General features: G+C 42.2%; 2 protein-coding genes, 1 long non-coding RNA gene and 6 other non-coding genes across 9 annotated transcripts in view; 1 reads left to right on the forward strand and 8 right to left on the reverse strand.

Annotated features, from left to right (window-relative positions):
- Nucleotides 1-1129, forward strand: part of LOC117807357 (toll-like receptor 2 type-2) — a 5441-nt gene extending 4312 nt beyond the window's left edge. The window contains exons 8-9 of the mRNA XM_034676615.1: nt 1-188; nt 307-1129. The exon at nt 1-188 is cut by the window's left edge and continues 318 nt beyond it. Of these exons, the coding sequence (XP_034532506.1) occupies nt 1-188; nt 307-724 (606 nt within the window). The 3' untranslated portion in view covers nt 725-1129. The remainder of the gene's footprint in view (nt 189-306) is intronic.
- Nucleotides 1130-3477: 2348 nt separating this feature from the next.
- rnf175 (ring finger protein 175) lies at nt 3478-9097 on the reverse strand. Its single transcript, XM_034676616.1, has 9 exons — nt 8946-9097; nt 8598-8635; nt 8355-8496; nt 6603-6757; nt 6419-6526; nt 5853-5973; nt 5638-5771; nt 4266-4367; nt 3478-3984 (listed from the first exon to the last, which is right to left on the reverse strand). The coding sequence occupies exons 1-9, from the start codon at nt 8964-8966 to the stop codon at nt 3864-3866; spliced, it is 942 nt and encodes a 313-aa protein (XP_034532507.1). The 5' UTR covers nt 8967-9097; the 3' UTR covers nt 3478-3863.
- A 2870-nt stretch (nt 9098-11967) lies between these two features.
- On the reverse strand, nt 11968-15940 carry LOC117807359. Its single transcript, XR_004629955.1, has 8 exons — nt 15817-15940; nt 14649-14732; nt 14376-14433; nt 14110-14164; nt 12904-12981; nt 12606-12672; nt 12291-12359; nt 11968-12065 (listed from the first exon to the last, which is right to left on the reverse strand). It is a non-coding gene; the product is annotated as an uncharacterized LOC117807359 (long non-coding RNA).
- Nucleotides 12137-12229, reverse strand: LOC117807899. The gene has a single exon (XR_004630062.1). It is a non-coding gene; the product is annotated as a small nucleolar RNA SNORD14 (small nucleolar RNA).
- LOC117807897 lies at nt 12430-12521 on the reverse strand. The gene has a single exon (XR_004630060.1). It is a non-coding gene; the product is annotated as a small nucleolar RNA SNORD14 (small nucleolar RNA).
- On the reverse strand, nt 12745-12837 carry LOC117807878. Its single transcript, XR_004630043.1, has one exon. It is a non-coding gene; the product is annotated as a small nucleolar RNA SNORD14 (small nucleolar RNA).
- Nucleotides 13056-13148, reverse strand: LOC117807880. The gene has a single exon (XR_004630044.1). It is a non-coding gene; the product is annotated as a small nucleolar RNA SNORD14 (small nucleolar RNA).
- LOC117807898 lies at nt 14239-14331 on the reverse strand. The gene has a single exon (XR_004630061.1). It is a non-coding gene; the product is annotated as a small nucleolar RNA SNORD14 (small nucleolar RNA).
- LOC117807877 lies at nt 14506-14598 on the reverse strand. The gene has a single exon (XR_004630042.1). It is a non-coding gene; the product is annotated as a small nucleolar RNA SNORD14 (small nucleolar RNA).
- Nucleotides 15941-22508: the final 6568 nt, after the last annotated feature.

Here is a 22508-nt window from a genome sequence, read left to right on the forward strand (position 1 = left end):
TGTCATGCTTTCTGGTACCTGAAGATGATCTGGGCGTGGCTTAAGGCCAAGCGTAGCTCCAAGAGGAGGCGGAGAAGAGATAGAGCGGGTTCAGAAGCACTGCTGCCCTATGATGCCTTTGTGTCCTACAGTGAGAGGGACGCTAGCTGGGTGGAGAACTTCCTCATACCTGAACTGGAGGAGCCGAGGTAACGTCAGGATATGTTTAATATCAAATCAGAGTCATGTTGTCTTTCTTTCAATAGCATCAAAAGTTGTTGAGGAATAGGAAGATAATCTTAGATCCTCTGGTTCATGCATCCGCAGTGAGAGCAGGGAGGACTCCATGAACGCCAGGAGTCCCAGACCTCTGACCCTGTGCCTCCACAAGAGAGACTTTCTCCCCGGGCACTGGATCATGGACAACATCATGAGCGCCATTGAGAGCAGCCGGAGGACCATCTTCATCCTCTCTGAGAACTTCGTCCAGTCCGACTGGTGCCGCTACGAGCTGGACTTCTCCCACTTCTGGCTCTTCGATGGGAGCGCCGGCCAAGAGTCGGCCATCTTGATCCTGTTGGAGCCGCTGTCCCAGGACGACATCCCCAAACGCTTCTGCAAACTGCGCAAACTCATGAGCTCCACCACCTACCTGGAGTGGCCTCAGGAGGAGGAGAGGTACGGGGAGTTCTGGAAGAGACTCCACAAGGCTTTGAGAGCGGAAGAAGAAGAAGATGATGACTGAGCAGAAAGATAGAATGAGGAACAGAGAGAGGAGGAGGAGAAGTCACAAAAGGGAGTGGGAAAATGAAGGGGACATTGCTTCTTCCTCTACCCAGCAGTTAAGGGGTTACTGGTGCATTATAAATATTAAGAGTGTTCCTGAAGGTGAAGGGGAAGAAGTGGTGACAAGAGCCAGACTGAGAGGGAGGGTTCTTCATGACCCTGGAGGAAACATTACATGTTAGCTCAACATACAAAATAAAAGTTCATTTTGAGTTTGGAAGTTTCAACAGATTCCTGTTTGAAATGTTTTTTAACTGAATGTATTTTTTAACTATCCTTTTAATAGAACAGAACTTGTCCTAATTACTTGAAAACACTTTGTCCTGGTGGGTTTAGTGAGGCTGAAATAAAAGACAGAAAAACATTTTGTCTTCAAGGTTTGCCGGCTTACACTTTCACAATCCTGACAGTGAATGTTGGCAACTCCAAGGTTTTTTTTACACTTCCTCTCTGTGTAAAGACACTCAAACTTAATCCTTTATATTTCCTGTTTCAAACCATTAACTGCATGCTCCTTATCAAGGATCATCTCTGCTCGAGGCACCGGTGGCCTAGCGGTCTAAGTGCGCCCCATTTACAGAGGCTACAGTCCTCATTGCAGGGGTCGCAAGCTCGATTCCAGCCTCGACCATCTCCTGCGTGTCCTCCCCCGCTCTCTGCTCCCCACACGTCCTGTCTCTCTTCAGCTGTCCTATCCATTAAAGGCTAAAAATGCCACAAAACATAACTTTACATTTAAAAAAAGGCTGTGACCCTCTGAAGTCTTTATGGGAGCACGGTCAGGGGGTGATGTTCAATCCTGTAGACTGGGACAAACCTCACTGACCTCCTCCACCACCAGGCCCCTTCCTACCTCACTGACCTCCTCCACCATCACACTCCTTCCTACTTCACTGACCTCCTCCACCACCAGGCCCCTTCCTACCTCACTGACCTCCTCCACCACCAGGCCCCTTCCTACATCACTGACCTCCTCCACCATCACACTCCTTCCTACCTCACTGACCTCCTCCACCACCAGGCCCCTTCCTACCTCACTGACCTCCTCCACCATCACACTCCTTCCTACTTCACTGACCTCCTCCACCACCAGGCCCCTTCTTACCTCACTGACCTCCTCCACCACCAGGCCCCTTCCTACCTCACTGACCTCCTCCACCATCACACTCCTTCCTACATCACTGACCTCCTCCACCACCAGGTCCCTTCCTACATCACTGACCTCCTCCACCACCAGGCCCCTTCCTACCTCACTGACCTCCTCCACCACCAGGCCCCTTCCTACCTCACTGACCTCCTCCACCACCAGGCCCCTTCCTACCTCACTGACCTCCTCCACCACCAGGCCCCTTCCTACCTCACTGACATCCTCAACCACCAGGCCCCTTCCTACCTCACTGACCTCCTCCACCACCAGGCCCCTTCCTACCTCACTGACCGCCTCCCCCACCAGGCCTCTTCCTACCTCACTGACATCCTCAACCACCAGGCCCCTTCCTACCTCACTGACCTCCTCCACCACCAGGCCCCTTCCTACCTCACTGACCTCCTCCACCACCAGGCCCCTTCCTACCTCACTGACATCCTCAACCACCAGGCCCCTTCCTACCTCACTGACCTCCTCCACCACCAGGCCCCTTCCTACCTCACTGACCTCCTCCACCATCACACTCCTTCCTACTTCACTGACCTCCTCCACCACCAGGCCCCTTCCTACCTCACTGACCTCCTCCACCATCACACTCCTTCCTACTTCACTGACCTCCTCCACCACCAGGGCCCTTCCTACCTCACTGACCTCCTCCACCACCAGGCCCCTTCCTACCTCACTGACCGCCTCCACCACCAGGCCCCTTCCTACCTCACTGACCTCCACTACCAGGCCCCTTCTTACCTCACTGACCTCCTCCACCACCAGGCCCCTTCCTACCTCACTGACCTCCTCCACCACCACACTCCTTCCTACCTCACTGACCTCCTCCACCACCAGGCCCCTTCCTACCTCACTGACCTCCTCCACCACCACACTCCTTCCTACCTCACTGACCTCCTCCACCATCACACTCCTTCCTGTAACCTGCGCTCCTCACATGCCAACCTCCTGTCCCCACCTCCCAGAACCAAGCACCGAACCTGGGGGGACAGAGCCTTCTCAGTAGCCGCCCCCCATCCTCTGGAACTCTCTCCCCTCTCAAATCCAAAACTGCTCTGACCCTTCAGATTTCAAATCTCTTTTAAAAACTCACTCTGTGTTATTTGTTTGTTTTTTTTTTGCTTGTATTTATTTTAACAACTGTACAGTGTCTTTGAGTTTTTGAAAAGCACTATATAAAATAAATGTATTATTAAGTCAAAGGACTCAGTGGGAGTGGACCGGTTAAACAAAGCATGATGTTTGTAGATTGTGTCCCAACATATTTTCTGACACACTTGTGAAGGTTTTTCAAATATTTAATAAATACAAAGTTAATATCAGCAGCAGTCTTGATAAAAAAAGCAACAGGTTGATTTGGCAAAAGAAAGATTCCTGCAGGGGCGAGTAACACTGACAAACAGGGAGACCATTAAGCTCCAAAGAGATCCAATCAGAACAGAACAGACATCCCAAAGGAAGCCGGAGCAGTAGAGATGAAATGTAAACCGGGTATGTAACCACATTTGAACAGCATCGCCCTTTTTGTAAGGTTCTGCAGATCCAGTCTTTCAGAGACGTGTGTGTGTGTGTGTGTGTGTGTGTGTGTGTGTGTGTGTGTGTGTGTGTGTGTGTGTGTGTGTGTGGAGTGTGCAACGTAACTATTAAAAGGCATTTTTTTAGAAAACATCCCAAAGTAAAGCTGTGACTCTTCTTTGTAAAAACCACATGCAACTTTACAAACTAGTCATATCTGCATCAGGTGTTTTGAATACAACCAACACTGAGTCTGTGCTTCAGTATTGAGTCAGAGTTAGCAGCAGTTTAGGCCTCACAGTGTCCTCTGCAACACGTACTAAGACCACAGAGGACTCCAGTCCCAATCCTGTCCTCGCAGCGCTGACTCTGACAAGGTTCTGCCAGTGTCTTTTGGCACTTGAACAAAACGAGGTTCTTCCAGCCGGCTCTATTCCAGACCCAGGGTGAAGTTAATCCCGTGGACGATGCCGATGATGATGGGCTGCCAGGCTACCAGGTACCTGAGCCAGTCCAGGAGCTGCCCATACAGGACGTGAGTCTTCTCCCAGCTGGCAGAGGATGGAGGAATTAAGGAGAGTGCAGAGATGAATGAGCCACTGCACAACATGCATTCCCACTGATGACCAGCAGGAGGAGAAGAGCCCACTATCTGACATACCTTTGTAGATTTGTCAGGGTTACTAAAGTGCAAAGATCTCATCATGGACTTGCAGAATTTCCCCCACCCTGTTGGAGTCCGGTCCTTTAAGGGAGTTCCTCTGACTGTCAGGTAAAAACCACACCTACCCCTCATTCAGCCAACCACCACACCGGTTCAAGAAAAGGATACGGGTTGTTCATCATCCTCTTCAAGTCCACCTTCTCGTTGCAGTAGGGACAGGTTTGCTTCTTTCCCACGATGCACCAGCCGCGGATGCAGAACTCGTGGAAGCTGGAGGAGTGGGATGAGTTAAGGGAGAAAGACTCACAATCATAACGCAGCCTGTTCCTCAGTCTAAAGCGGTGTATTCAGTATCCACACAATCCTAGGACAGTTTGACAGAGTCTACTTAAAACCCCTTGTTCCTGTCCCCACTCTGACCTCCCTGTGAGAGCTCAGGTGAGATAAAAGTCAAGACCATTTAAACACTTAAAGACAATGAATAAGACCTTGAACTGGATCCTAAAGTTCACAGGCAACCAGTGCAAAGACTCAAGGACAGGACTGATGTGATCACGCCGTTTCTTTCCAGTCAGCAGGCGGGCGGCTGCATTTTGGACGACCTGTAGACGCCGCAGTGCTGACTGGTCGAGACCAACAAACAAAGAGTTACAGTAATCTAAGCGTGAAGTAACAAAGGTGTGAATCACTCTCTGGAAATCCTTCCTGGGAAGATGAGGCTTCACTTTTGCTAATAGTCTGAGCTGAAAGAAGCTTGTTTTAACAATAGAGCTGATCTGCCTGTCAAACTTAAAGTCACAAAATAACTCCAAGGTTCCTTACTAAAGGGTGACAGTAAGGCTTAAGGGGGCCAATGGCGCTCTCAGAGCCATCCAACAGGTTTTGTTGGCCAAATAAAATAATCTCTGTTTTATTTTTGTTCATGGAGAAAAAGTTCACTTCCATCTAAGATGGAACATCATTGAGGCAGACTAGTGAGACCTGGACAGAGGTCTGATCATTAGTTTTTAAAGGCAGATAGATTTGTTCATCATCAGCAAAGCAATGAAATGAGACATTGTGCTTTCTAAATATGGATCCCAGTGGTAACATATATATCGAAAAGAGGAGGGGGCCCAAAATAGAACCCTGAGGCCCCCCACAGGTCAGGGGGGAAGTGGCTGAAGAATACTGGCCGAGCTGGACAGAGAAGCTCCTGTCTGAGAGATACAACTGAAACCACTTAAGAACAGTACCCTTAATGCCCACACGGGTGTTTAAGCGAGACAGGAGGATGTTGTGATCCACCGTATCAAAGGCAGCTGTCAGGTCCAGAAGGACCAGGACCGCAGAGTTACCAGAGTCGACTGTTAAAAGAAGGTCATTTCAAATTCTTAAAAGTGCCGTTTCTGTGCTATGGCGTGACTTGAACCCAGACTGGAACTTCTCAGAAATGACCTTTAAATCAATAAAAGACTGCAGCTGTTTGTTAACCACCTTCTCCAAGACCTTAGAAAGAAAAGGAAGTCTAAAAAGAGCCTTTAAGCTTGATTCAGGATACATGTGTCCACAGGAGAGCTGGTAGGTGTCTTCTATGAATCCTTCCTCCTCCACGTCCACCAGGATCCTCTGACCGCACACCGCACAGATGTCGTCTGTCAGACTCCGGCTGGGCATGCCTCCCTTGTTGTAGTACTGAAATCACACAGTTAGGATCACAGGTTCTTAATGTACTCCATCATTTCCAGAGGATGTAAACGTGGAGTGTGTTTTTACCCCGATTGTTGAAGCCATGTAGTCCGAGCAGATCTCTGCAAAGTCTCTGCCCATGACGCCGTAGTAAAGCCCGTAGAACAACATGATGACACCCACGTCCATCGAGTCCTCGGCCTTGATCCTGAACCAGGACAGAACAGAGACACAGATCAGGAACTAGACGGTGAGGATTGCTTTATATCCTCCAACAGGTCACGCCTGAGTGAAAAGGATAACCATCCACCTTTGATTCATAAAGTGAGTCCAGCATGTTTGGGTCAAGAGCTTCAGAGTCAGAGCTGAGTTTAAAAGAGAGACTGCACAGAGAGAGAGGCGACAGAGGAGAGGTGAGGGCACTAACAGAGATACACTGCCCCCCCCTAGTGTCTGTTGTGTAGCAAAGCACAAGGTGTTGGACTGAGCAGCTTTGTAGATTCAGTACTAAAGAGAGCAAGAAGCTTCAGGGGGGTCCCAATCATTGAGCCAGTCCCAGATAAAGGTCGACATTTAACGCTTGAATGACCAGAAGAAAGAAGCGTCACTCCCCCCTGACGCTGAAGCTACAGATTCTGTAAACCACGACTCACCTGAAGAAGACGTTGAAGCCGAACATGGTGAACATGATGGCCAGGTAGCCGAGGACGCCCACTGCATAGCTCAGCTTGTAGATCAGCAGGAACCATTTGTACACCATCCTGAAAACACACACTGTGTTAAACTTTTAATGCAGAATCTTTGATGTATGATAAAAAGGCCTTCTCTGACTCTTACCTGGGCGTCCTGCAGGACAGAGGCTTACGCGTGGCTCTGAAGATGACGTAGCTGGTGACGACGGAGAACATCCCCCACATGGACAGGAACCTCCACCAGTACAGTTTGATGGTGAAGTAAAGGGGGACCACCCACATCTGGACGAGGGTCACCAGCTGAGGAAGAGTTCATCACACTCATTAACCAACACTTCATCTCCTGTTATTGTAAGAAAGGTAAGGTCCTCCGGGGGGAAAGGACCAGAACAAAGAAGAAGTCGTGTTTTTAAAAATAGAATCAACTCAATTTTAAATTTTCACATTATTTTTAAATTGAGCTGTTTGATTCGATTTTACAGAAGAGGATTAGGAAGACATGAAAAAAGAAAGGAGGGCCGGCAAGATTTATTTTCTTTCTTTTTTTTAGGTGTTATTTTTTTTTTTTTAATTCTGAAATTAAAGACAGAGTTCTGACTTTAATCTGAAAAATATGAGGTGAACTTTTTTTATTTCAGACTAATTTTATTAGAATTTGAAGATCAAAGTAACAACTCTTTAAATAAAGTCAGAATCCTGAGATCAAAGTCTGAATTCTGAGATCAAAGTCTGAATCCTGAGATCAAAGTCTGAATTCTGAGATCAAAGTCTGAATTTTAAAATCAAAGTCTAAATTCTGAGATCAAAGTCTGAATTTTAAAATCAAAGTCTGAATTCTGCGATCAAAGTCTGAATTTTAAAATCAAAGTCTAAATTCTGAGATCAAAGTCAGAATTCTTAGATCAAAGTCTGAATTCTGAGATCAAAGTCTGAATTTTAAGATCAAAGTCTAAATTCTGAGATCAAAGTCAGAATTCTTAGATCAAAGTCTGAATTCTGAGATCAAAGTCTGAATTTTAAGATCAAAGTCTAAACTCTGAGATCAAAGTCTGAATTCTGAGATCAAAGTCTAAATTCTGAGATCAAAGTCTAAATTCTGAGATCAAAGTCTGAATTCTTAGATCAAAGTCTGAATTCTTAGATCAAAGTCTGAATTTTAAGATCAAAGTCTAAATTCTGAGATCAAAGTCTGAATTCTGAGATCAAAGTCTAAATTCTGAGATCAAAGTCGGAATTCTGAGATCAAAGTCTAAATTCTGAGATCAAAGTCTAAATTCAGAGACCAAAGTCGCAATTCTTAGATCAAAGTCACAGTTCTGAGATCAAAGTCTGAATTTTAAGATCAAAGTCAGAATTCAGAGATCAAAGTCGCAATTCTTAGATCAAAGTCACAATTCTGAGATCAAAGTCGGAATTTTAAGAGCAAAGTCGAAATTCTGAGAGCAAAATCGGAATTTTAAGATCAAAGTCAGAATTGTTGCTTTTTTCCCAGAACTTTAAAAAATAAAATAACATATTCCATTTTTTTATTTTTGTTTATCCACCCTCTAAACATTTGTTTTTTAGTTGCCCTAATCCAAGTCAAATCAAAGTGATCAGTTAAAATCAGACCCACACTAAAACTGTACTGGTGTCTAAAGGGTTAATGGGGCTACCTAAAACCTGCATCATGTTATAAACCGTCAGAATCCTCTTCTATCATTCAGAAATCAAAGTACGGTCACCTCATTCGGGGGCGCTGGACTTTAAATAGTCCATGTTTGTGACACTGAGGTCTGCTGGGAAATTTAAGATTCAGCTCAAGTGGAAGAAACGTGAATTTCAGGAGAAACCTCAGAGGACAAGGTGCTGTAAGAAGAGACAGGATCAATACACACACCCTCCCTTTAACACTCACATTGTAGGAGCGGTGGTGCCTCTGCTTCCACTGCACCAGGACGATCTGAGCCACCACCAGCGTGGCGATGAGGATCAGGACCATCTCTGCATGCATGGCTTCATGACCCCTGTGCTTCACATGCAGATGCTCATGCTGCACCCTGCAGGAGAGGACATGAACAGAGAGGAAGAATTCAACACTTTATTAATATGTTTGTAATAAAAGGATCAGATCCTGCAGGAGGGTGAAGGCTGTACTCACTTCCAGTTCTCTCTGTGGGTCATTTTCAGCAGGTCGTCCTGAAACAGGCAGGGACAGAAATAGCAGCTTGTGTGGAGGTCTCACAGGACAGCTTTAAGTAGGTTAACACAACTCACTGCATTTTATGACAGGATGCACTCTCTTAAATATCATGCATTCATATCACACACACATGAACATGTTCCCTGTGTGTGTACTGCCACGTCTCAGCAGCTGCAGCTCAGTGTTTGCAGCTTTTTCTCCTCAGATCTGAGCTGTTAGCCGTTAGCCACAGTTAGCATGGTCACACACAGAGAGGTTTAAAGTCCTGCAGAGGGGAGAACATGCTGTGAGGTTATCTCTCCTTACCTGAGGGTGCACACCTGCCATTGTGTGCCTGTTTCCCCCCCTCCTGCTGGAGCAAGCTAGCCGGTGAACAACAGCTGTGTTAGCTGTGACAGCAGCTCCACACTAACAGCTGCTGTGGGGCGTCACGGGTACGGAGGCCGAGAGGGACAAAAACTCACACTGCGCGAAAACACACAGACGAGACACAGGAGCTGTTTACTGTTTTTAATGTTAATGTATTAACCCTCCTTCAGCAGCTTACAACGAGGGACAGGGTAACACAACAGACTGACACAGTTAGAATAAATAAAGGGAAATAAAATACAGACAATATTTGCACCATGTACACATCTTTCTTATGAAATCTCCTTATATTGTAACTACAGTCATGGCCAAAAGTTTTGAGAATGACACAAATATTACATTTCCACAAAGTCTGCTGCTTCAGGGTTTTTAGGTGTTTTTGTCAGATGTTTCTATGGTATAATGAAACACAATTAGAAGCATTTCATAAGTATCAAAAGCTTTTATTGAGAATTACACAGAATTCATGCAATAAGTCAATATTTGCAGTGTTGACCCTTCTTTTTCAAGACCTCTGCAATTCTCCCTGGCATGCTGTCAATCAACTTCTGGACCAAATCCTGACTGATGGCAGTCCATTCTTGCATAATCAATGCTTGGAGTTTGTCAGAATTTGTGGGTTTTTGATTGTCCACCCGCCTCTTGAGGATTGACCACAAGTCCTCAATGGGATTAAGATCTGGGGAGTTTCCTGGCCAAGGGCCCAAAATCTTAATGTTTTGTTCCCCGAGCCATTTTGTTCTGACTTTTGCTTTATGGCAAGGTGCTCCATCATGCTGGAAAAGGCATTCTTCATCACCAAACTGCCCTTGGATGGTTGGGAGAAGTTGCTCTGGGAGGACGTTCTGGTACCATTCTTTATTCATGGCTGTGTTTTTAGGCAAGATTGTGAGAGAGCCCACTCCCTTGACCGAAAAGCAACCCCACACATGAATGGTCTCAGGATGCTTCACTGTTGGCAAGAGACAGGACTGATGGTAGCGCTCACCTGGTCTTCTCCGAACAAGCCTTCCTCCAGATGCCCCAAACAATGGGAAAGGGGATTCATCAGAGAAAATGACTTTACCCCAGTCCTCAGCAGTCCAGTCCCTGTACCTTCTGCAGAATATCAGTCTGTCCCTGATGTTTTTACTGGAGAGAAGTGGCTTCTTTGCTGCCCTCCTTGACACCAGGCCTTCCTCCAAAAGTCTTGGCCTCACTGTGCGTGCAGATGCACTCACACCTGCCTGCTGCCATTCCTGAGCAAGCTCTGCACTGGTGGTGGCCCGATCCCGCAGCTGTAACACCTTCAGGAGACGGTCCTGGCGCTTGCTGGACTTTCTTGGGCACCCTGGAGCCTGTTTGGCAACAATTGAACCTCTCTCCTTGAAGTTCTTGATAATTGGATAGACGGTTGACTGAGGTGCAATCTTACTCGCTGCTATAAACTTCCCTGTTAGGCCCTTTTGTGCAATGCAATGATGGCTGCACGTGTTTCCTTGCAGGTAACCATGGCTAACAGATGAGGAACAATGGTGTCATGCACCATCTTCCTTTTAAAGTGTCCAGTCACTCAATCATGACAGATTGATCGCCAGCCTTGTCCTCATCAACACCCACACCTGTGTTAATGTGTGTGACACCTGTGTGTCATTGAAATGATGTTAGCTGGTCCTTTTGTGGCAGGGCTGAAATGCAGTGGAAATGTGTTTTTGGTGATAAAGTTCATTTTCAAGGCAAAGAGGGACTTTGCAATGAATTGCAGTTGAGCTGATCACTCCTCATAACATTCTGGAGTATATGCAAATTGCCATTATAAAAACTGAAACAGCAGACTTTGTGAAAGTTAATAGTTGTGTCATTCTCAAAACTTTTGGCCATGACTGTAGACTCACAAGCAACAAAAAATCTTTCAGTGTATATTGCAAATAAATATAACATTAGTTTAACATCCCTCATAAAAAGGATGGTTTACTGGAAGACAAAAAATCAAACGTCTCAAGTTGTATGGAAGGCCCACATTTACCTTTTCCAATTTTCTGTTTGTTACTTAAAAAAAAAATCACCAGATCGACAAAACATAACAGAGTTCCCACTCTTTTCCAGAGATCATTTTCAGGACATGTTCAGTGAGGATCAAGCTGGTATGAGAGTCTAAATGTAGTTCCTAATTCAGTTCCTAAATAGTCTAATATGTTCCTCTCAGTGGAAGTCTACAGTACAGTAACTGAGGCACAGACCCCTGAGCTCTCTGCCTGACTCCGCAGGTCACTCTTTAACTTAAATATAAGACTCTTTGAATCCAAAGATCACTCCACAAGGTGAATTTACCATAAAACATGAGACTCCCGTTTTCTGTGAATGCATGATTATGACCAAGTGAGGGAGAAGAGCCGGACCGGTCTGTGTCCCTGTCTCTTCCAGCACAGCGTGGACTCAGCCTTCAGTGAATGGGGATGAGTTTTAATAACAGGGTCAGGTCACACACAGTCATGTTGGAATAATCTTCCAGGACATTTGACTTTTTCTCCCATTTTCCAGGTGATTTCCAGAACTGGAAAACTGGTCGACTGTTCTCCAGGACGCATGGGAACCCTGATAACAGAATATTTCTCTCTATAGTTTGTTCATCCAAATACCCGTATGGCATACTTTTTGTAGAAAATATTAAATTGCTGAATTGTTTGGACATTACATTGTTATTCAGTACACAAGCCTTCAAGTTATATTCAATAGTAGTGTTTTTAAATCAAGTTAACATTTGCTATTCAAAGTTTAAGACTGCTTTCATCAACCCTTGAACTGGAACTTACATATCCTGTAAAATAAGCACATGATGGTTTTGTATAAATACCCTGAAAGATCAATAATGAGCCAAGAAAATTCACACTAATGCCTTTACTTCATTGGTTTAAAATTCAGTAAATTTAACATTTTATAATAATATATGTAAACTCCAGAAAAAGGGAAACAATTCAACTTCAGTAATGATCAGTTTGAGTTTATTTCTTTCAAAGTGTGTTCTACATGTGGACTGATGAGGAACCGGTTCACTGTAGCTCCGTGTTCATGGAGGACCTGCAGGTGAAGAAAAACAAAATTAACCAACAAGCCAAACTTTCATTTAGAGGTCAAACTAGAGACATGATTCGCTCAGACATCCAAGGAAGGATTGGGCCATCTTTGGTCTTTCGACCTCTGGTGGAAACTACGAATGGCAGGAAAAAGCATCATCACAGCGAACTCTCTGTGCCGACTTTAAACACACACACTCAAGAACTCTTGTAGAAAGTTTTAACACACCTTTTCAGGGTCATCATCTGCGTAGACGTCTCTGTTGATCGGACAGCAAACCCAGCATGTCTTCAAAACCTAAAGAGAGTTATCACAGATCAGTTATTGGATTAAAAAAGACAAGACAACTACATTTAGTCTTTTATAGTCGCTCAGACATCCAAGGAAGGATTGAGCCATCTTGGTCTTTCAACCTCTGGTGGAAACTACGAATGGCAGGAAAAAGCATCATCACAGCGAACTACAGGTCCTCAATCTGCACAACTAGACTTCTCATGCCCATATATGTATTTCTGAAGGGCAATTATGTATCAGGAAACTCACCGTCAGTGCTGATGCTTTCCTTCACTGTAGTGAAGTTAGGGAAGGATCCTCCTCTGAGCTTTCCAACCTGAAACAGAGATGTGATCACAGATTAGTTGTAGAGTTCAAGCAGAGATCATAATTTAACTTTGGTTCAAGTTCGCTCAGACATCCAAGGAAGGATTGGGCCATCTTTGGTCTCTCGACCTCTGGTGGAAACTACGAATGGCAGGAAAAAGCATCATCACAGCGAACTCTCAGGTCGTCCAATCAGCACAACAATGCTGCTTATCAAAACTCAACTATACGAGATACACACCAGGAAGTGATTCCCACTGGAACAGATGCTTCCCATCACTGCACTGACGTTAAAGCACGTCCAGAAGAGTCTTCAGACCTGGAATTGAAATACAGTCACTGATTAGTTGCTGGATTTAAAGAGACAGCGCATTAGATTAACTTTCGTTCAATTCGCTCAGACATCCAAGGAAGGATTGGGCCATCTTTGGTCTCTCGACCTCTGGTGGAAACTACGAATGGCAGGAAAAAGCATCATCACAGCGAATATCAGCAGGAAGATAAAAAAGGACAGAACTTCAGACAAGACTAACATATCATACTCGTTGGAATGATTAGGGATTTTAAATAAATCTGATGAGAAGTTGAGCCGTCTACAAGATTGATTTATCACCACAATAAACTTTATCCTAATGGAGGTCTTCAATGTTAAATCTGTTTCATGCTTTTAAATTAATGTGCCAGTCAGAGTCAGGAAAACAAACATTCCAGTTCCAAATTATTTAACAATATATTATATATCTAATCATAAATGTGAGGCAAAGTTATGTTACTGATTATAAAAGTATAAAGTTGATGATTTATTTAGTGTTGGTGTTAATTGAGTAATTGTAATTGTGAAGCCTGGAAAAAATCATGTTGGATTTGGTTATTTTTATAAGCAATTTTAGTTACTGTCTCTTTAAGATGAAGACTGTGGGTGGAGTCAGTGGAGACTGTGGGTGGAGTCAGTGGAGACTGTGGGTGGAGTCAGTGGAGACTTGACTAGATTTGGAGTCAGTTTTTTCACCCCCCATGTCTGCTTAGAATCAGGAATCATCCTTTAAATATTGGGTTTTGTGACACTAAAAATAACACTGGATTAAAGTTGTTTCTACACTCTACAGTGTTTTTGGAATGGATGATTGTGCAGTGTTAGCCAGGACTACAGGCTAGCTTGCAGTTTTGTCAGCTACAACAAGTATCTCTTAATACTCAAGTTAAAAGGAAGCCATGTTCACAGCGGCACATCTAGTCTTTCAAAAAAAAAGTACAAGTTGTAAGATTAGTTCTGTACGGAGTGTAACTGCTCGTCTCTCCTCTTATTGCAGAGTAATCTTAAGTTGTATTTTTATACTTCTTTTGCAGTAAACATAAAAATGAACTGTGTACCTCAGCTAAAATTGCAGAATCTATATTTTTAGAGGTTATGCACAAATAAGATGAAATAAAAATAAATGATACACACCTCATGACATGACGATGACGCCTCAATCAGGATCCAGAAGTTCCTGATATCCATCCTGAAAATGAGATTTAAAATGTATTTATATGAGACTTTAAAAAGTCAAAGATGATCCAACAACAGTCTCTAAAGTCGCTCAGACATCCAAGGAAGGATTGGGCCATCTTTGGTCTTTCAACCTCTGGTGGAAACTACGAATGGCAGGAAAAAGCATCATCACAGCGACAGATAGTTTCATTTTAATCTTAATTATCATAATAAATACAAACCATTGTCATGTGCTTTTAGTGGACAGGACATGATGGAGCTGCCGCCGAGTAGCTCAACCTGGAAGTGAGAAAAAGAGAGAGTTAGAGAAGCAGACTTCTTTAAAAAAGGCATGTTTCAGACTTTAAGCTTTCGCTCAGACATCCAAGGAAGGATTGGGCCATCTTTGGTCTTTCGACCTCTGGTGGAAACTACGAATGGCAGGAAAAAGCATCATCACAGCGAACTACATACAAAGTGAAAACTGCACACTTGTGTTTAGAAAATGCTCTTACCTCAGCTTCATCGAAGGACACAGCTTTGAGGTGTCGCTGGCACAGTCTGGTAACAATTCCTGCAGCGTCTGCATCATATTTTATCTGGAAAAGAAGGGAAAACAGAAGGAGGCTGAAACTCCTACACTGAAAATGTGGAGGGAGCAGATGACAGGAATTGCTGCATGTGAGAAGATGTTAGGGAAATTAAACTCCAGAAACAATATGATTAAAAAACAATGGGACAGCTTCAGTGACTTTAAGACTGGGGGAAGCAACGCTACCCTGTGAAGAATGTACAGTAATTGCCCTTAATATGTAAATGTAAACGTAAATGTAAATGCCCACTGTGTCCTGCCAAACTATCTTATTTTTTATTTATTTATTATTATTATTTTTTATTAGTATTATTTGTTCTGTTTTGTTTTGTTGCATTTATCTGCATTTTTAATTATTTTATTGATGTTGTCCATTCATTGATGTTCATTATTCTTGTTTGAAAAAATGAAAAAAACTCAATAAAATTACTAATTATAAAAAAAAAAGGGGAAATAGTGAATATAATATTAAATTATGCCTAAATAAAGAAAAGCAGTGTGAATGATTAAAACAGCCTTTAATTCACCCTGTTACACCTTTAATACCTGTGTTAAAAGCTAATCTGTTACTTTAGCTGATTTTAGGCAATTTAACAAGACACAGCAGAGCCATTACGTCATGACCACGTGTCCAGCTGCAGGAAGTTACAGGACCTGGAACACTGTGGGTTTCTTTTTAAGCTTTATTTAGATTTAAAAAAGATGTGAAATTGATTCTTAAAATATTAAATAAAGTCTTGAAACATAATTAAATGCTAACATTTCCACAGGAAGTCACAGTTTGGAGCTAACTTTAAGCTAATTGTGTTTCCTGCAGTGTGACAGTGGGTTTATTTTCACTCTGTTAAAGTTTTTAAAGGAAGATTAACTTTAAAACTGTGTTTCAAATAATTAACTTGGCGCCAAATGTGGATTAAAAAGCAGCGCGTGCCTTTTCACCCTCTCACAGTAACGCTGTCACAATCTACGACCATCCGTTCAAACCACCCCTCATCTTCAGTTTCTTTAATCCCTGTATGTTTCCTCATGATGTTAGAAGTTATTAAAATGAAACATTAGTGAAGTTAAAGTGAGATTTAATCCATATTTACCTTTAGTTTGGAGACTGGTGTTCCTCTTCTATCGGCTCCCTCTGTAAATGATCCCTGTGACGTTTCCTCTGCTTTATATTCCATCATGGCGGCCGCTCATCTGCTCCAAAGCGCCCTCATGCCCCCTGCTGGACTGGAGGAGGAACTGTCTCCACACCATGTTAACCCAGGGTACTTTCTCATTCTGATTATATTGATTCTTTTCAACAGGATTATCAATCATTTATATTTCAGTTGGAAAAGGTTATAAATAAATCTAATGTTGAAGAAAAATTAAAAGGAAAATAAAATAATAAATTCCGAAAAAAATATTTTAAAAAATGTAAAAGAAAATAAATAAAAAATAGTTAAAAAGAATAATAAATAAAAAAAAGCTAAATGACTAAATGGAAAAATAAAAATTAATAAGATAAGATTAAAAGTAAATTTGAATTTATTATAAAGGTTTAATATGATCTATTAGTTTCAGTTATATATATTTCTTCTATATATATTTTTTTTTATATAACTATATTATGGTATTTTCTTTACAATACAGCAAACACTGAGACAGAAAAAAAGAACAAAACAATTTTAAAGTAATTAACAGTTTCAATAATATGAAGTATTTTTAAGTTTCAATAATAATAATAATAGTGTTTATATTCAAAATTATAATAATAACAATATTTCCAATAATAATAATAATAATGATAATAAAAGAGTTTTGTTGAGGGTTAAGAATAAAAAATAAAGCACTGTCCATTTAAAAATAAAAATAAATCTAACTAATGTAGAAAATAAGGACCTAATTATAATAAAGAAATAATTGATTGGCTCTTTGTTTGACGAAAAATCATTAAAATAACAACAACTTAGCAATGAACTTAAATTATTTGTAAAAACATAAATTAGGAGTTGATAAAAGTGAGATCTGAGGGAGAGAGACAATTTGATAAACACAGAGAGAGAGAGAGAGAGAGAGAGAGAGAGAGAGAGAGCACACCCACTCCATCATGTAACAGACACACCAATGAACCAATCAGCTCTCTCCTTTATCCCTCCTCTGGCTCCTCATTGGTGGATGTTAGAGTGGATGGTCCCTCTCCCTCTCCCTCTCTACCTTCACTCCCTCCTCCCTCCATCCCCTCCCCTCCTCTTCTTCTCCCCCCTCCTCCTCAGTCTGGTGCTGCTGCTGCTGCAAGCTGCTGGTGTTGCCGTGACGATGATATCCTCCCCCTCCCACTCCCTCTCTCTCTCTCTCTCTCACACACACACACACACACATACACACACACACTCACACAGCAGAGAGGAGAGGAGAGGGAGCAAACAAGACGGTATCATGACGCGGTGGCTTCAGGCTGGAAAACAGACAGAGTCACACTGATGGCCTGCGTCTGAGGAGGTCTGGGTGAGTGCTGCATTTGTATTTTTAGGCATGGGTGGGGGGGTTTAGAGGACAGAAGGATGGACAGATGGATGATGGATGGATGGATGGATGGATGGAGGAATGTTGGAGATGACAGCAGCATCTGTAGCATGGTGTTCTGTCCTTAGAGAGGAGGAGAGGGATGGAGGAAATGAGGATGGAGGGTGGAGGCTGAGTGACTGAACGCAGGAAAAAACTGAGCCATATCAGCTGTGGAGCAGATACAAGTGTGTGTGTGTGTGTGTGTGTGTGTGTGTGTGTGTGTGTGTGTGTGTGTGTGTGTGTGTGTGATCAGGCCTGCATGTACTGCACGTTAGCATCCTGAGAGCTAACAGTAACAGCAGGTACGTCACTTCTGATCCACGCTGATTTTGAACGCCACAGATGGATTAAGTCTGGGCGGATGGGAGCAAACTGAAGGACCTATGCCATGAGCTTTATCTTCTGGAGTTAACATTTCAGTTTGAAAGCCAATTCAGGTAACCCAGAACTCCAAAAAAGAACCACAAGGAGACGGATTCATTCAGGGGTGCGAATGGAGACATGGGGAGCTCGCTCCTTGGGTTCCACTACAGCCCTCGGCCATTTGATGTAAGTCGTGCCCACTCCTTCTCCCCCCAAAGATCATGTCTTGCTTTAACTGGCTGATCCAATAAATGCCAGGAATCATCTTAAAAAGAGGCACGAAAGAAAACAGGTACATATAAACGACTACAAAGAGGCAAAAGAAAGAAAGAAAGAAAGAAAGAAAGAAAGAAAGAAAGAAAGAAAGAAAGAAAGAAAGAAAGAAAGAAAGAAAGAAAGAAAGAAAGAAGGAATCAATGAAACAAGGAATGAATGAATGAAAGGATGAAAGAAAGAAAGAAAGAAGGAAAGAAAGAAGGAAAGAAAGAAAGAAAGAAAGAAAGAAAGAAAGAAAGAAAGAAAGAAAGAAAGAAGGAATCAATGAAACAAGGAATGAATGAAAGAAAGGATGAAAGAAAGAAAGAAAGAAGGAAAGAAAGAAGGAAAGAAAGAAAGAAAGAAAGAAAGAAGGAATCAATGAAACAAGGAATGAATGAAAGAAAGGATGAAAGAAAGAAAGAAAGAAGGAAAGAAAGAAAGAAAGAAAGAAAGAAGGAATCAATGAAACAAGGAATGAATGAAAGAAAGGATGAAAGAAAGAAGGAAAGAAGGAAAGAAAGAAAGAAAGAAAGAAAGAAAGAAGGAATCAATGAAACAAGGAATGAAAGAGAGAAAGAAAGAAAGAAAGAAAGAAGGAAAGAAAGAAAGAAAGAAAGAAGGAATTAATGAAAGAAAGAAAGAAAGAAAGAAAGAAAGAAAGAAGGAAAGAAAGAAAGAAGAAAAGAAAGAAGGAAAGAAGGAATGAAAGAAAGAAAGAAAGAAAGAAAGGAGGAATGAAAGAGTGAAAGAATGAAAGGAGGAAAGAAAGAAAGGAGGAACGAAAGAAAGAATGAAAGAAAGAAAGAAAGGAGGAATGAAAGAGTGAAAGAATGAAAGAGTGAAAGAAAGAATGAATGAAAGAAAGAAAGAAAGAATGAAAGAAAGAAAGAAAGAAAGAAAGAATGAATGAAAGAAAGAAAGAAGGAATGAAAGAAAGAAAGAAAGAAAGAAAGAAAGAAAGAAAGAAAGAAAGAAAGAAAGAAAGAAAGAAAGAAAGAATGAATGAAAGAAAGGATGAAAGAAAGAAAGAAAGAAAGAAAGAAAGAAAGAAAGAAAGAAAGAAAGAAAGAAAGAAAGAAAGAAAGAAAGGATGAATAACAGACCCCAAAAAAGGAATCTACAGCAGAGATCCAGAGGAACCTACGAGACAAGGGAGCTCAGGGACTCCAGATAAAGGACTATGGTTAGTAACTTTAATGGGACAGGAAGAGTTAAAGGAAGTGATGAGGGGGTTTTGGGGGAAGGGGGTCAGATAGGATCCCAGTGTGTCAGTGTAGTATCTGATATTCTTAACAGTACTCTCAATTTATTTGGAGAGCACAAAGCTTTAGATTAGTGGTTACTGGCTGGTGGATCAACAGCAGAGAAAAGAAGAAGAGAAGAGGAATACGGAGGGATGTTAAAACAAAGAGCTGAGTGAAAGAGACGTCTAGCAAAGTGAAGAAAACAGACAGGAAACAAACACACCACGTCACAGTACGGTAAATAAAAACACTGAAGGGTTACTGAAGGAAAAAACATTCAAGAGATGAGTAAAGCAATAACTTAAGAGTGATTTAATGAACAATTGAAGGATTATCACTGTAATATTATTGACTTCAACTGCTTCAAATTACATTAGAAAGAAAGTAGTTTTGGGGATTCATGTAACAAACATTTAAATATATGATTTATTGGAAAGAGAGAGAGAAAGAAAGGGTTCATTCGTCTCTCCATAAGTAACAGTTACAGATAGTCACCAGTGTCACAAGGCCCAGACACACACTCACACACACACCCAAACACACACACCCAAACACACACACAGACATCCTGCTACAGAGCCTCACTGTCGCCCCATAATCCTCTGCAGCATTGTACCGCAGGGAACCCTTGAATGGAAGTGTGGGGGTGTAGCAGTCCTGTCTCTGTGTTTGTGTGTAAAATGCAATTTTTGTTTTTTGTTTTGTTTCCTGTCTGAAAAATGGGATGAAATTGAATTTGCATTGGAGAAAAAAAAATCATCAAACAGGACAGAGAAAAAAGATTTCCTGTGTGAGTCTAGACGGACATTAAATATGTATTTCTCTGTGTAAGACGACTTTCACATCAGGAAGGTCGGAGCAGATTCTTTTTTGGGGGAGGTGTTAAAACAGGATTATGTACAAGATCAGAGGCTACTCATATCCATAATCCCTCCCCTTTATACATTATTCATTAAAACATACAGTTCATACTTTACACATGTGGAGACATTCAGACAGACTGAGACACATGAGACATCACGCCAGACAATAACAACACAAAGAAGAGGAACGACGGGGTGACTCTGAAATACATTGAAAGGCAGCATGTGGATAATATAATGATGATTATGAAGTTTAAAATAAACTAAACATCAGTCCCTTTGCAGACCTTCATTATAAATATTTAATGTTCACATCTGTGCTTTAATCTCCCAACATGCAGGCCTGCTCATCCTACCTGAAGTCTCTAAAAGTAGTATGGGAGGTAGAGCCTTCAGTTATCAGGCCCCTCTCCTTTGGAATCATCTACCAGTCAGGGTCCGGGAGGCAGACACCCTCTCTACTTTTAAGAGTAGGCTTCAAACTTTCCTTTTTGATAAAGCTTATAGTTAGAGCTGGATCAGGCTTGGACCAGGTCTTAGTTATGCTGCTATAGGCTTAGACTGACACACTGGGATCCTGTCTTTCCCTCTCTCTCCTCTCTCTGCCTGTCTCTCACTTTAACTCTTCCTGTCCCATTAAAGTTACTAACCATAGACCTTTCTGGAGTCCCTGAGCTCCCTTGTCTCGTAGGTTCCTCTGAGCTGCTGTAGACGTCCTCCTGATACGGACGTGCTGGACTCCAGCGGCAACAGCTTCTACTATCCGTCTCATCACTATCATCTCTCTCTCTCTTCACCTCCCTCTATCCCTCTCTCCAACACGGTCTCAGCAGATGTGTGTCTAACATGAGTCTGGTCCTGCTGGAGGTTTCTGCCTGTTAAAGGAAGTTTGTCCTCTCCACTGTAACTAGCTAAATACTGTGAGGTGTAATGCTCATGGTGGATTAAGGTGGGGTCAGACTGAGTCTGATCCTGTCTTGGTGTTGGGTCTCTGTTCATAATTTGACATAGAGTGGTCTAGACCTGCTCTGTTTGTAAAAGCGTCTTGAGATAACGTTTGTTGTGATTTGGCGCGATACAAATAAAGATTGATTGATTTCAGAAAGGAAACAAGAGAGAAACAAAAGGACTTCTTCATGACTATTCATGACAACAAATACAAAAAATATGTTGCATTTTGTTCTTTAGCAGGATGCAGAAAGGTCTATATGAAGAAGCAGGTTTGGATTCTTGTAAATGTTGATTTTTGTCTGAGATTTAAACTTAATAATGTGACCAAGTCCTCCCAGAGAGCATTAGACAAGCCCCGACTCTGACCACCTTTAAATCCAGACTCAAATGGTTCCTCTTTGTAGCTGTTTACACTTAATAATGGACGCAAACCCTTTTAAAACTTAGTTTTTATTTCTGTCACTACAAACTTTTAATTTCTCTTAATAAACTGAGTTTAGACAAAAAACAAACACGACAGGAAAATCAAAAGAAGAGGGAAAAAGAGGAAAAAATAAATAAAAATGAAAACCCACAACCTTGACAGTCAGGTCATGTTCATCCTTCCAGAAGTATTTTAACTTTCTGCATAACTGTCCCTATACATGTTTTACAACGATGACATCCTGGGGGTGAATTTGGAAACATCTTGCTTAGGAGTGGAGTAAGGTACATCCTGTGCATAAACTTATTCTTTTGTTACAAGACGGTGAAATAAAGACATTCTGGCAAATAGTATCCCACTGGTCCTCACTAAGGTCACTTCTCAGGTCCTTCTGCCATATATTCTTCAGTGGGGTGCAAACTGAGTTTTAATGAAGTTTTGTAACTAATTTCTTTCTTGATCTTAGAGTTTTAAATATTTTATGTTTTCATGCTTATGTTTGTTTAATGTCATATTTGAAATTGGATATCCCAAAGTGTAGGTGCGTAAGTTTAAGCACTTGTTTATCATTTTTGCACAACCAAAACTCCTAAAGTTGTAGTGTAGCTAGCATCACCATGATGTGCTTAATGATGCAGAAGAGGAACCATGACAGCTGAGAAGTGCAAACGAGCAAAGTTTGGTGCTCAGGTCTACCTTGATGGTCATATTCTGACCCTCGGGGCCACAGAGAGAGCTGCTGGTGTTTTAGGAGTTTGGAGTCACTCTCCTCTTTCATCATCACATCCGTGTCCCTCATGACCTCGGACATATTTAGATCGTCACAGTGAGCGACGCCGTGATCACTTCTGCTCTGTGGAGCACACACGGTTAAATTTAGGCATGTAGGATTAAAGGGACCGTGACGGCTTCAATTTCTGTTGTATCTCGTCCTCGCCCCCTCCCTAGGCAGTCTAGTACCATGGTAACCACTGCCTCTCTCTCTCTCTCTCTCTCTCTCTCTCTCTCTCTCTCTCTCTCTCTCTCTCTCCTTCACTTTGAAGACATTCCTGTGACCTACATTAAGTCTCCTAGAAGCTCTTTCGTACGATCTTCTCTGTTGGTCCTACCTGCTTCACCTCCCCTCCTCCCCCCCT

This window comes from Notolabrus celidotus, chromosome 23, assembly GCF_009762535.1.
Source record: "Notolabrus celidotus isolate fNotCel1 chromosome 23, fNotCel1.pri, whole genome shotgun sequence".
NCBI lineage: Eukaryota > Metazoa > Chordata > Actinopteri > Labriformes > Labridae > Notolabrus > Notolabrus celidotus.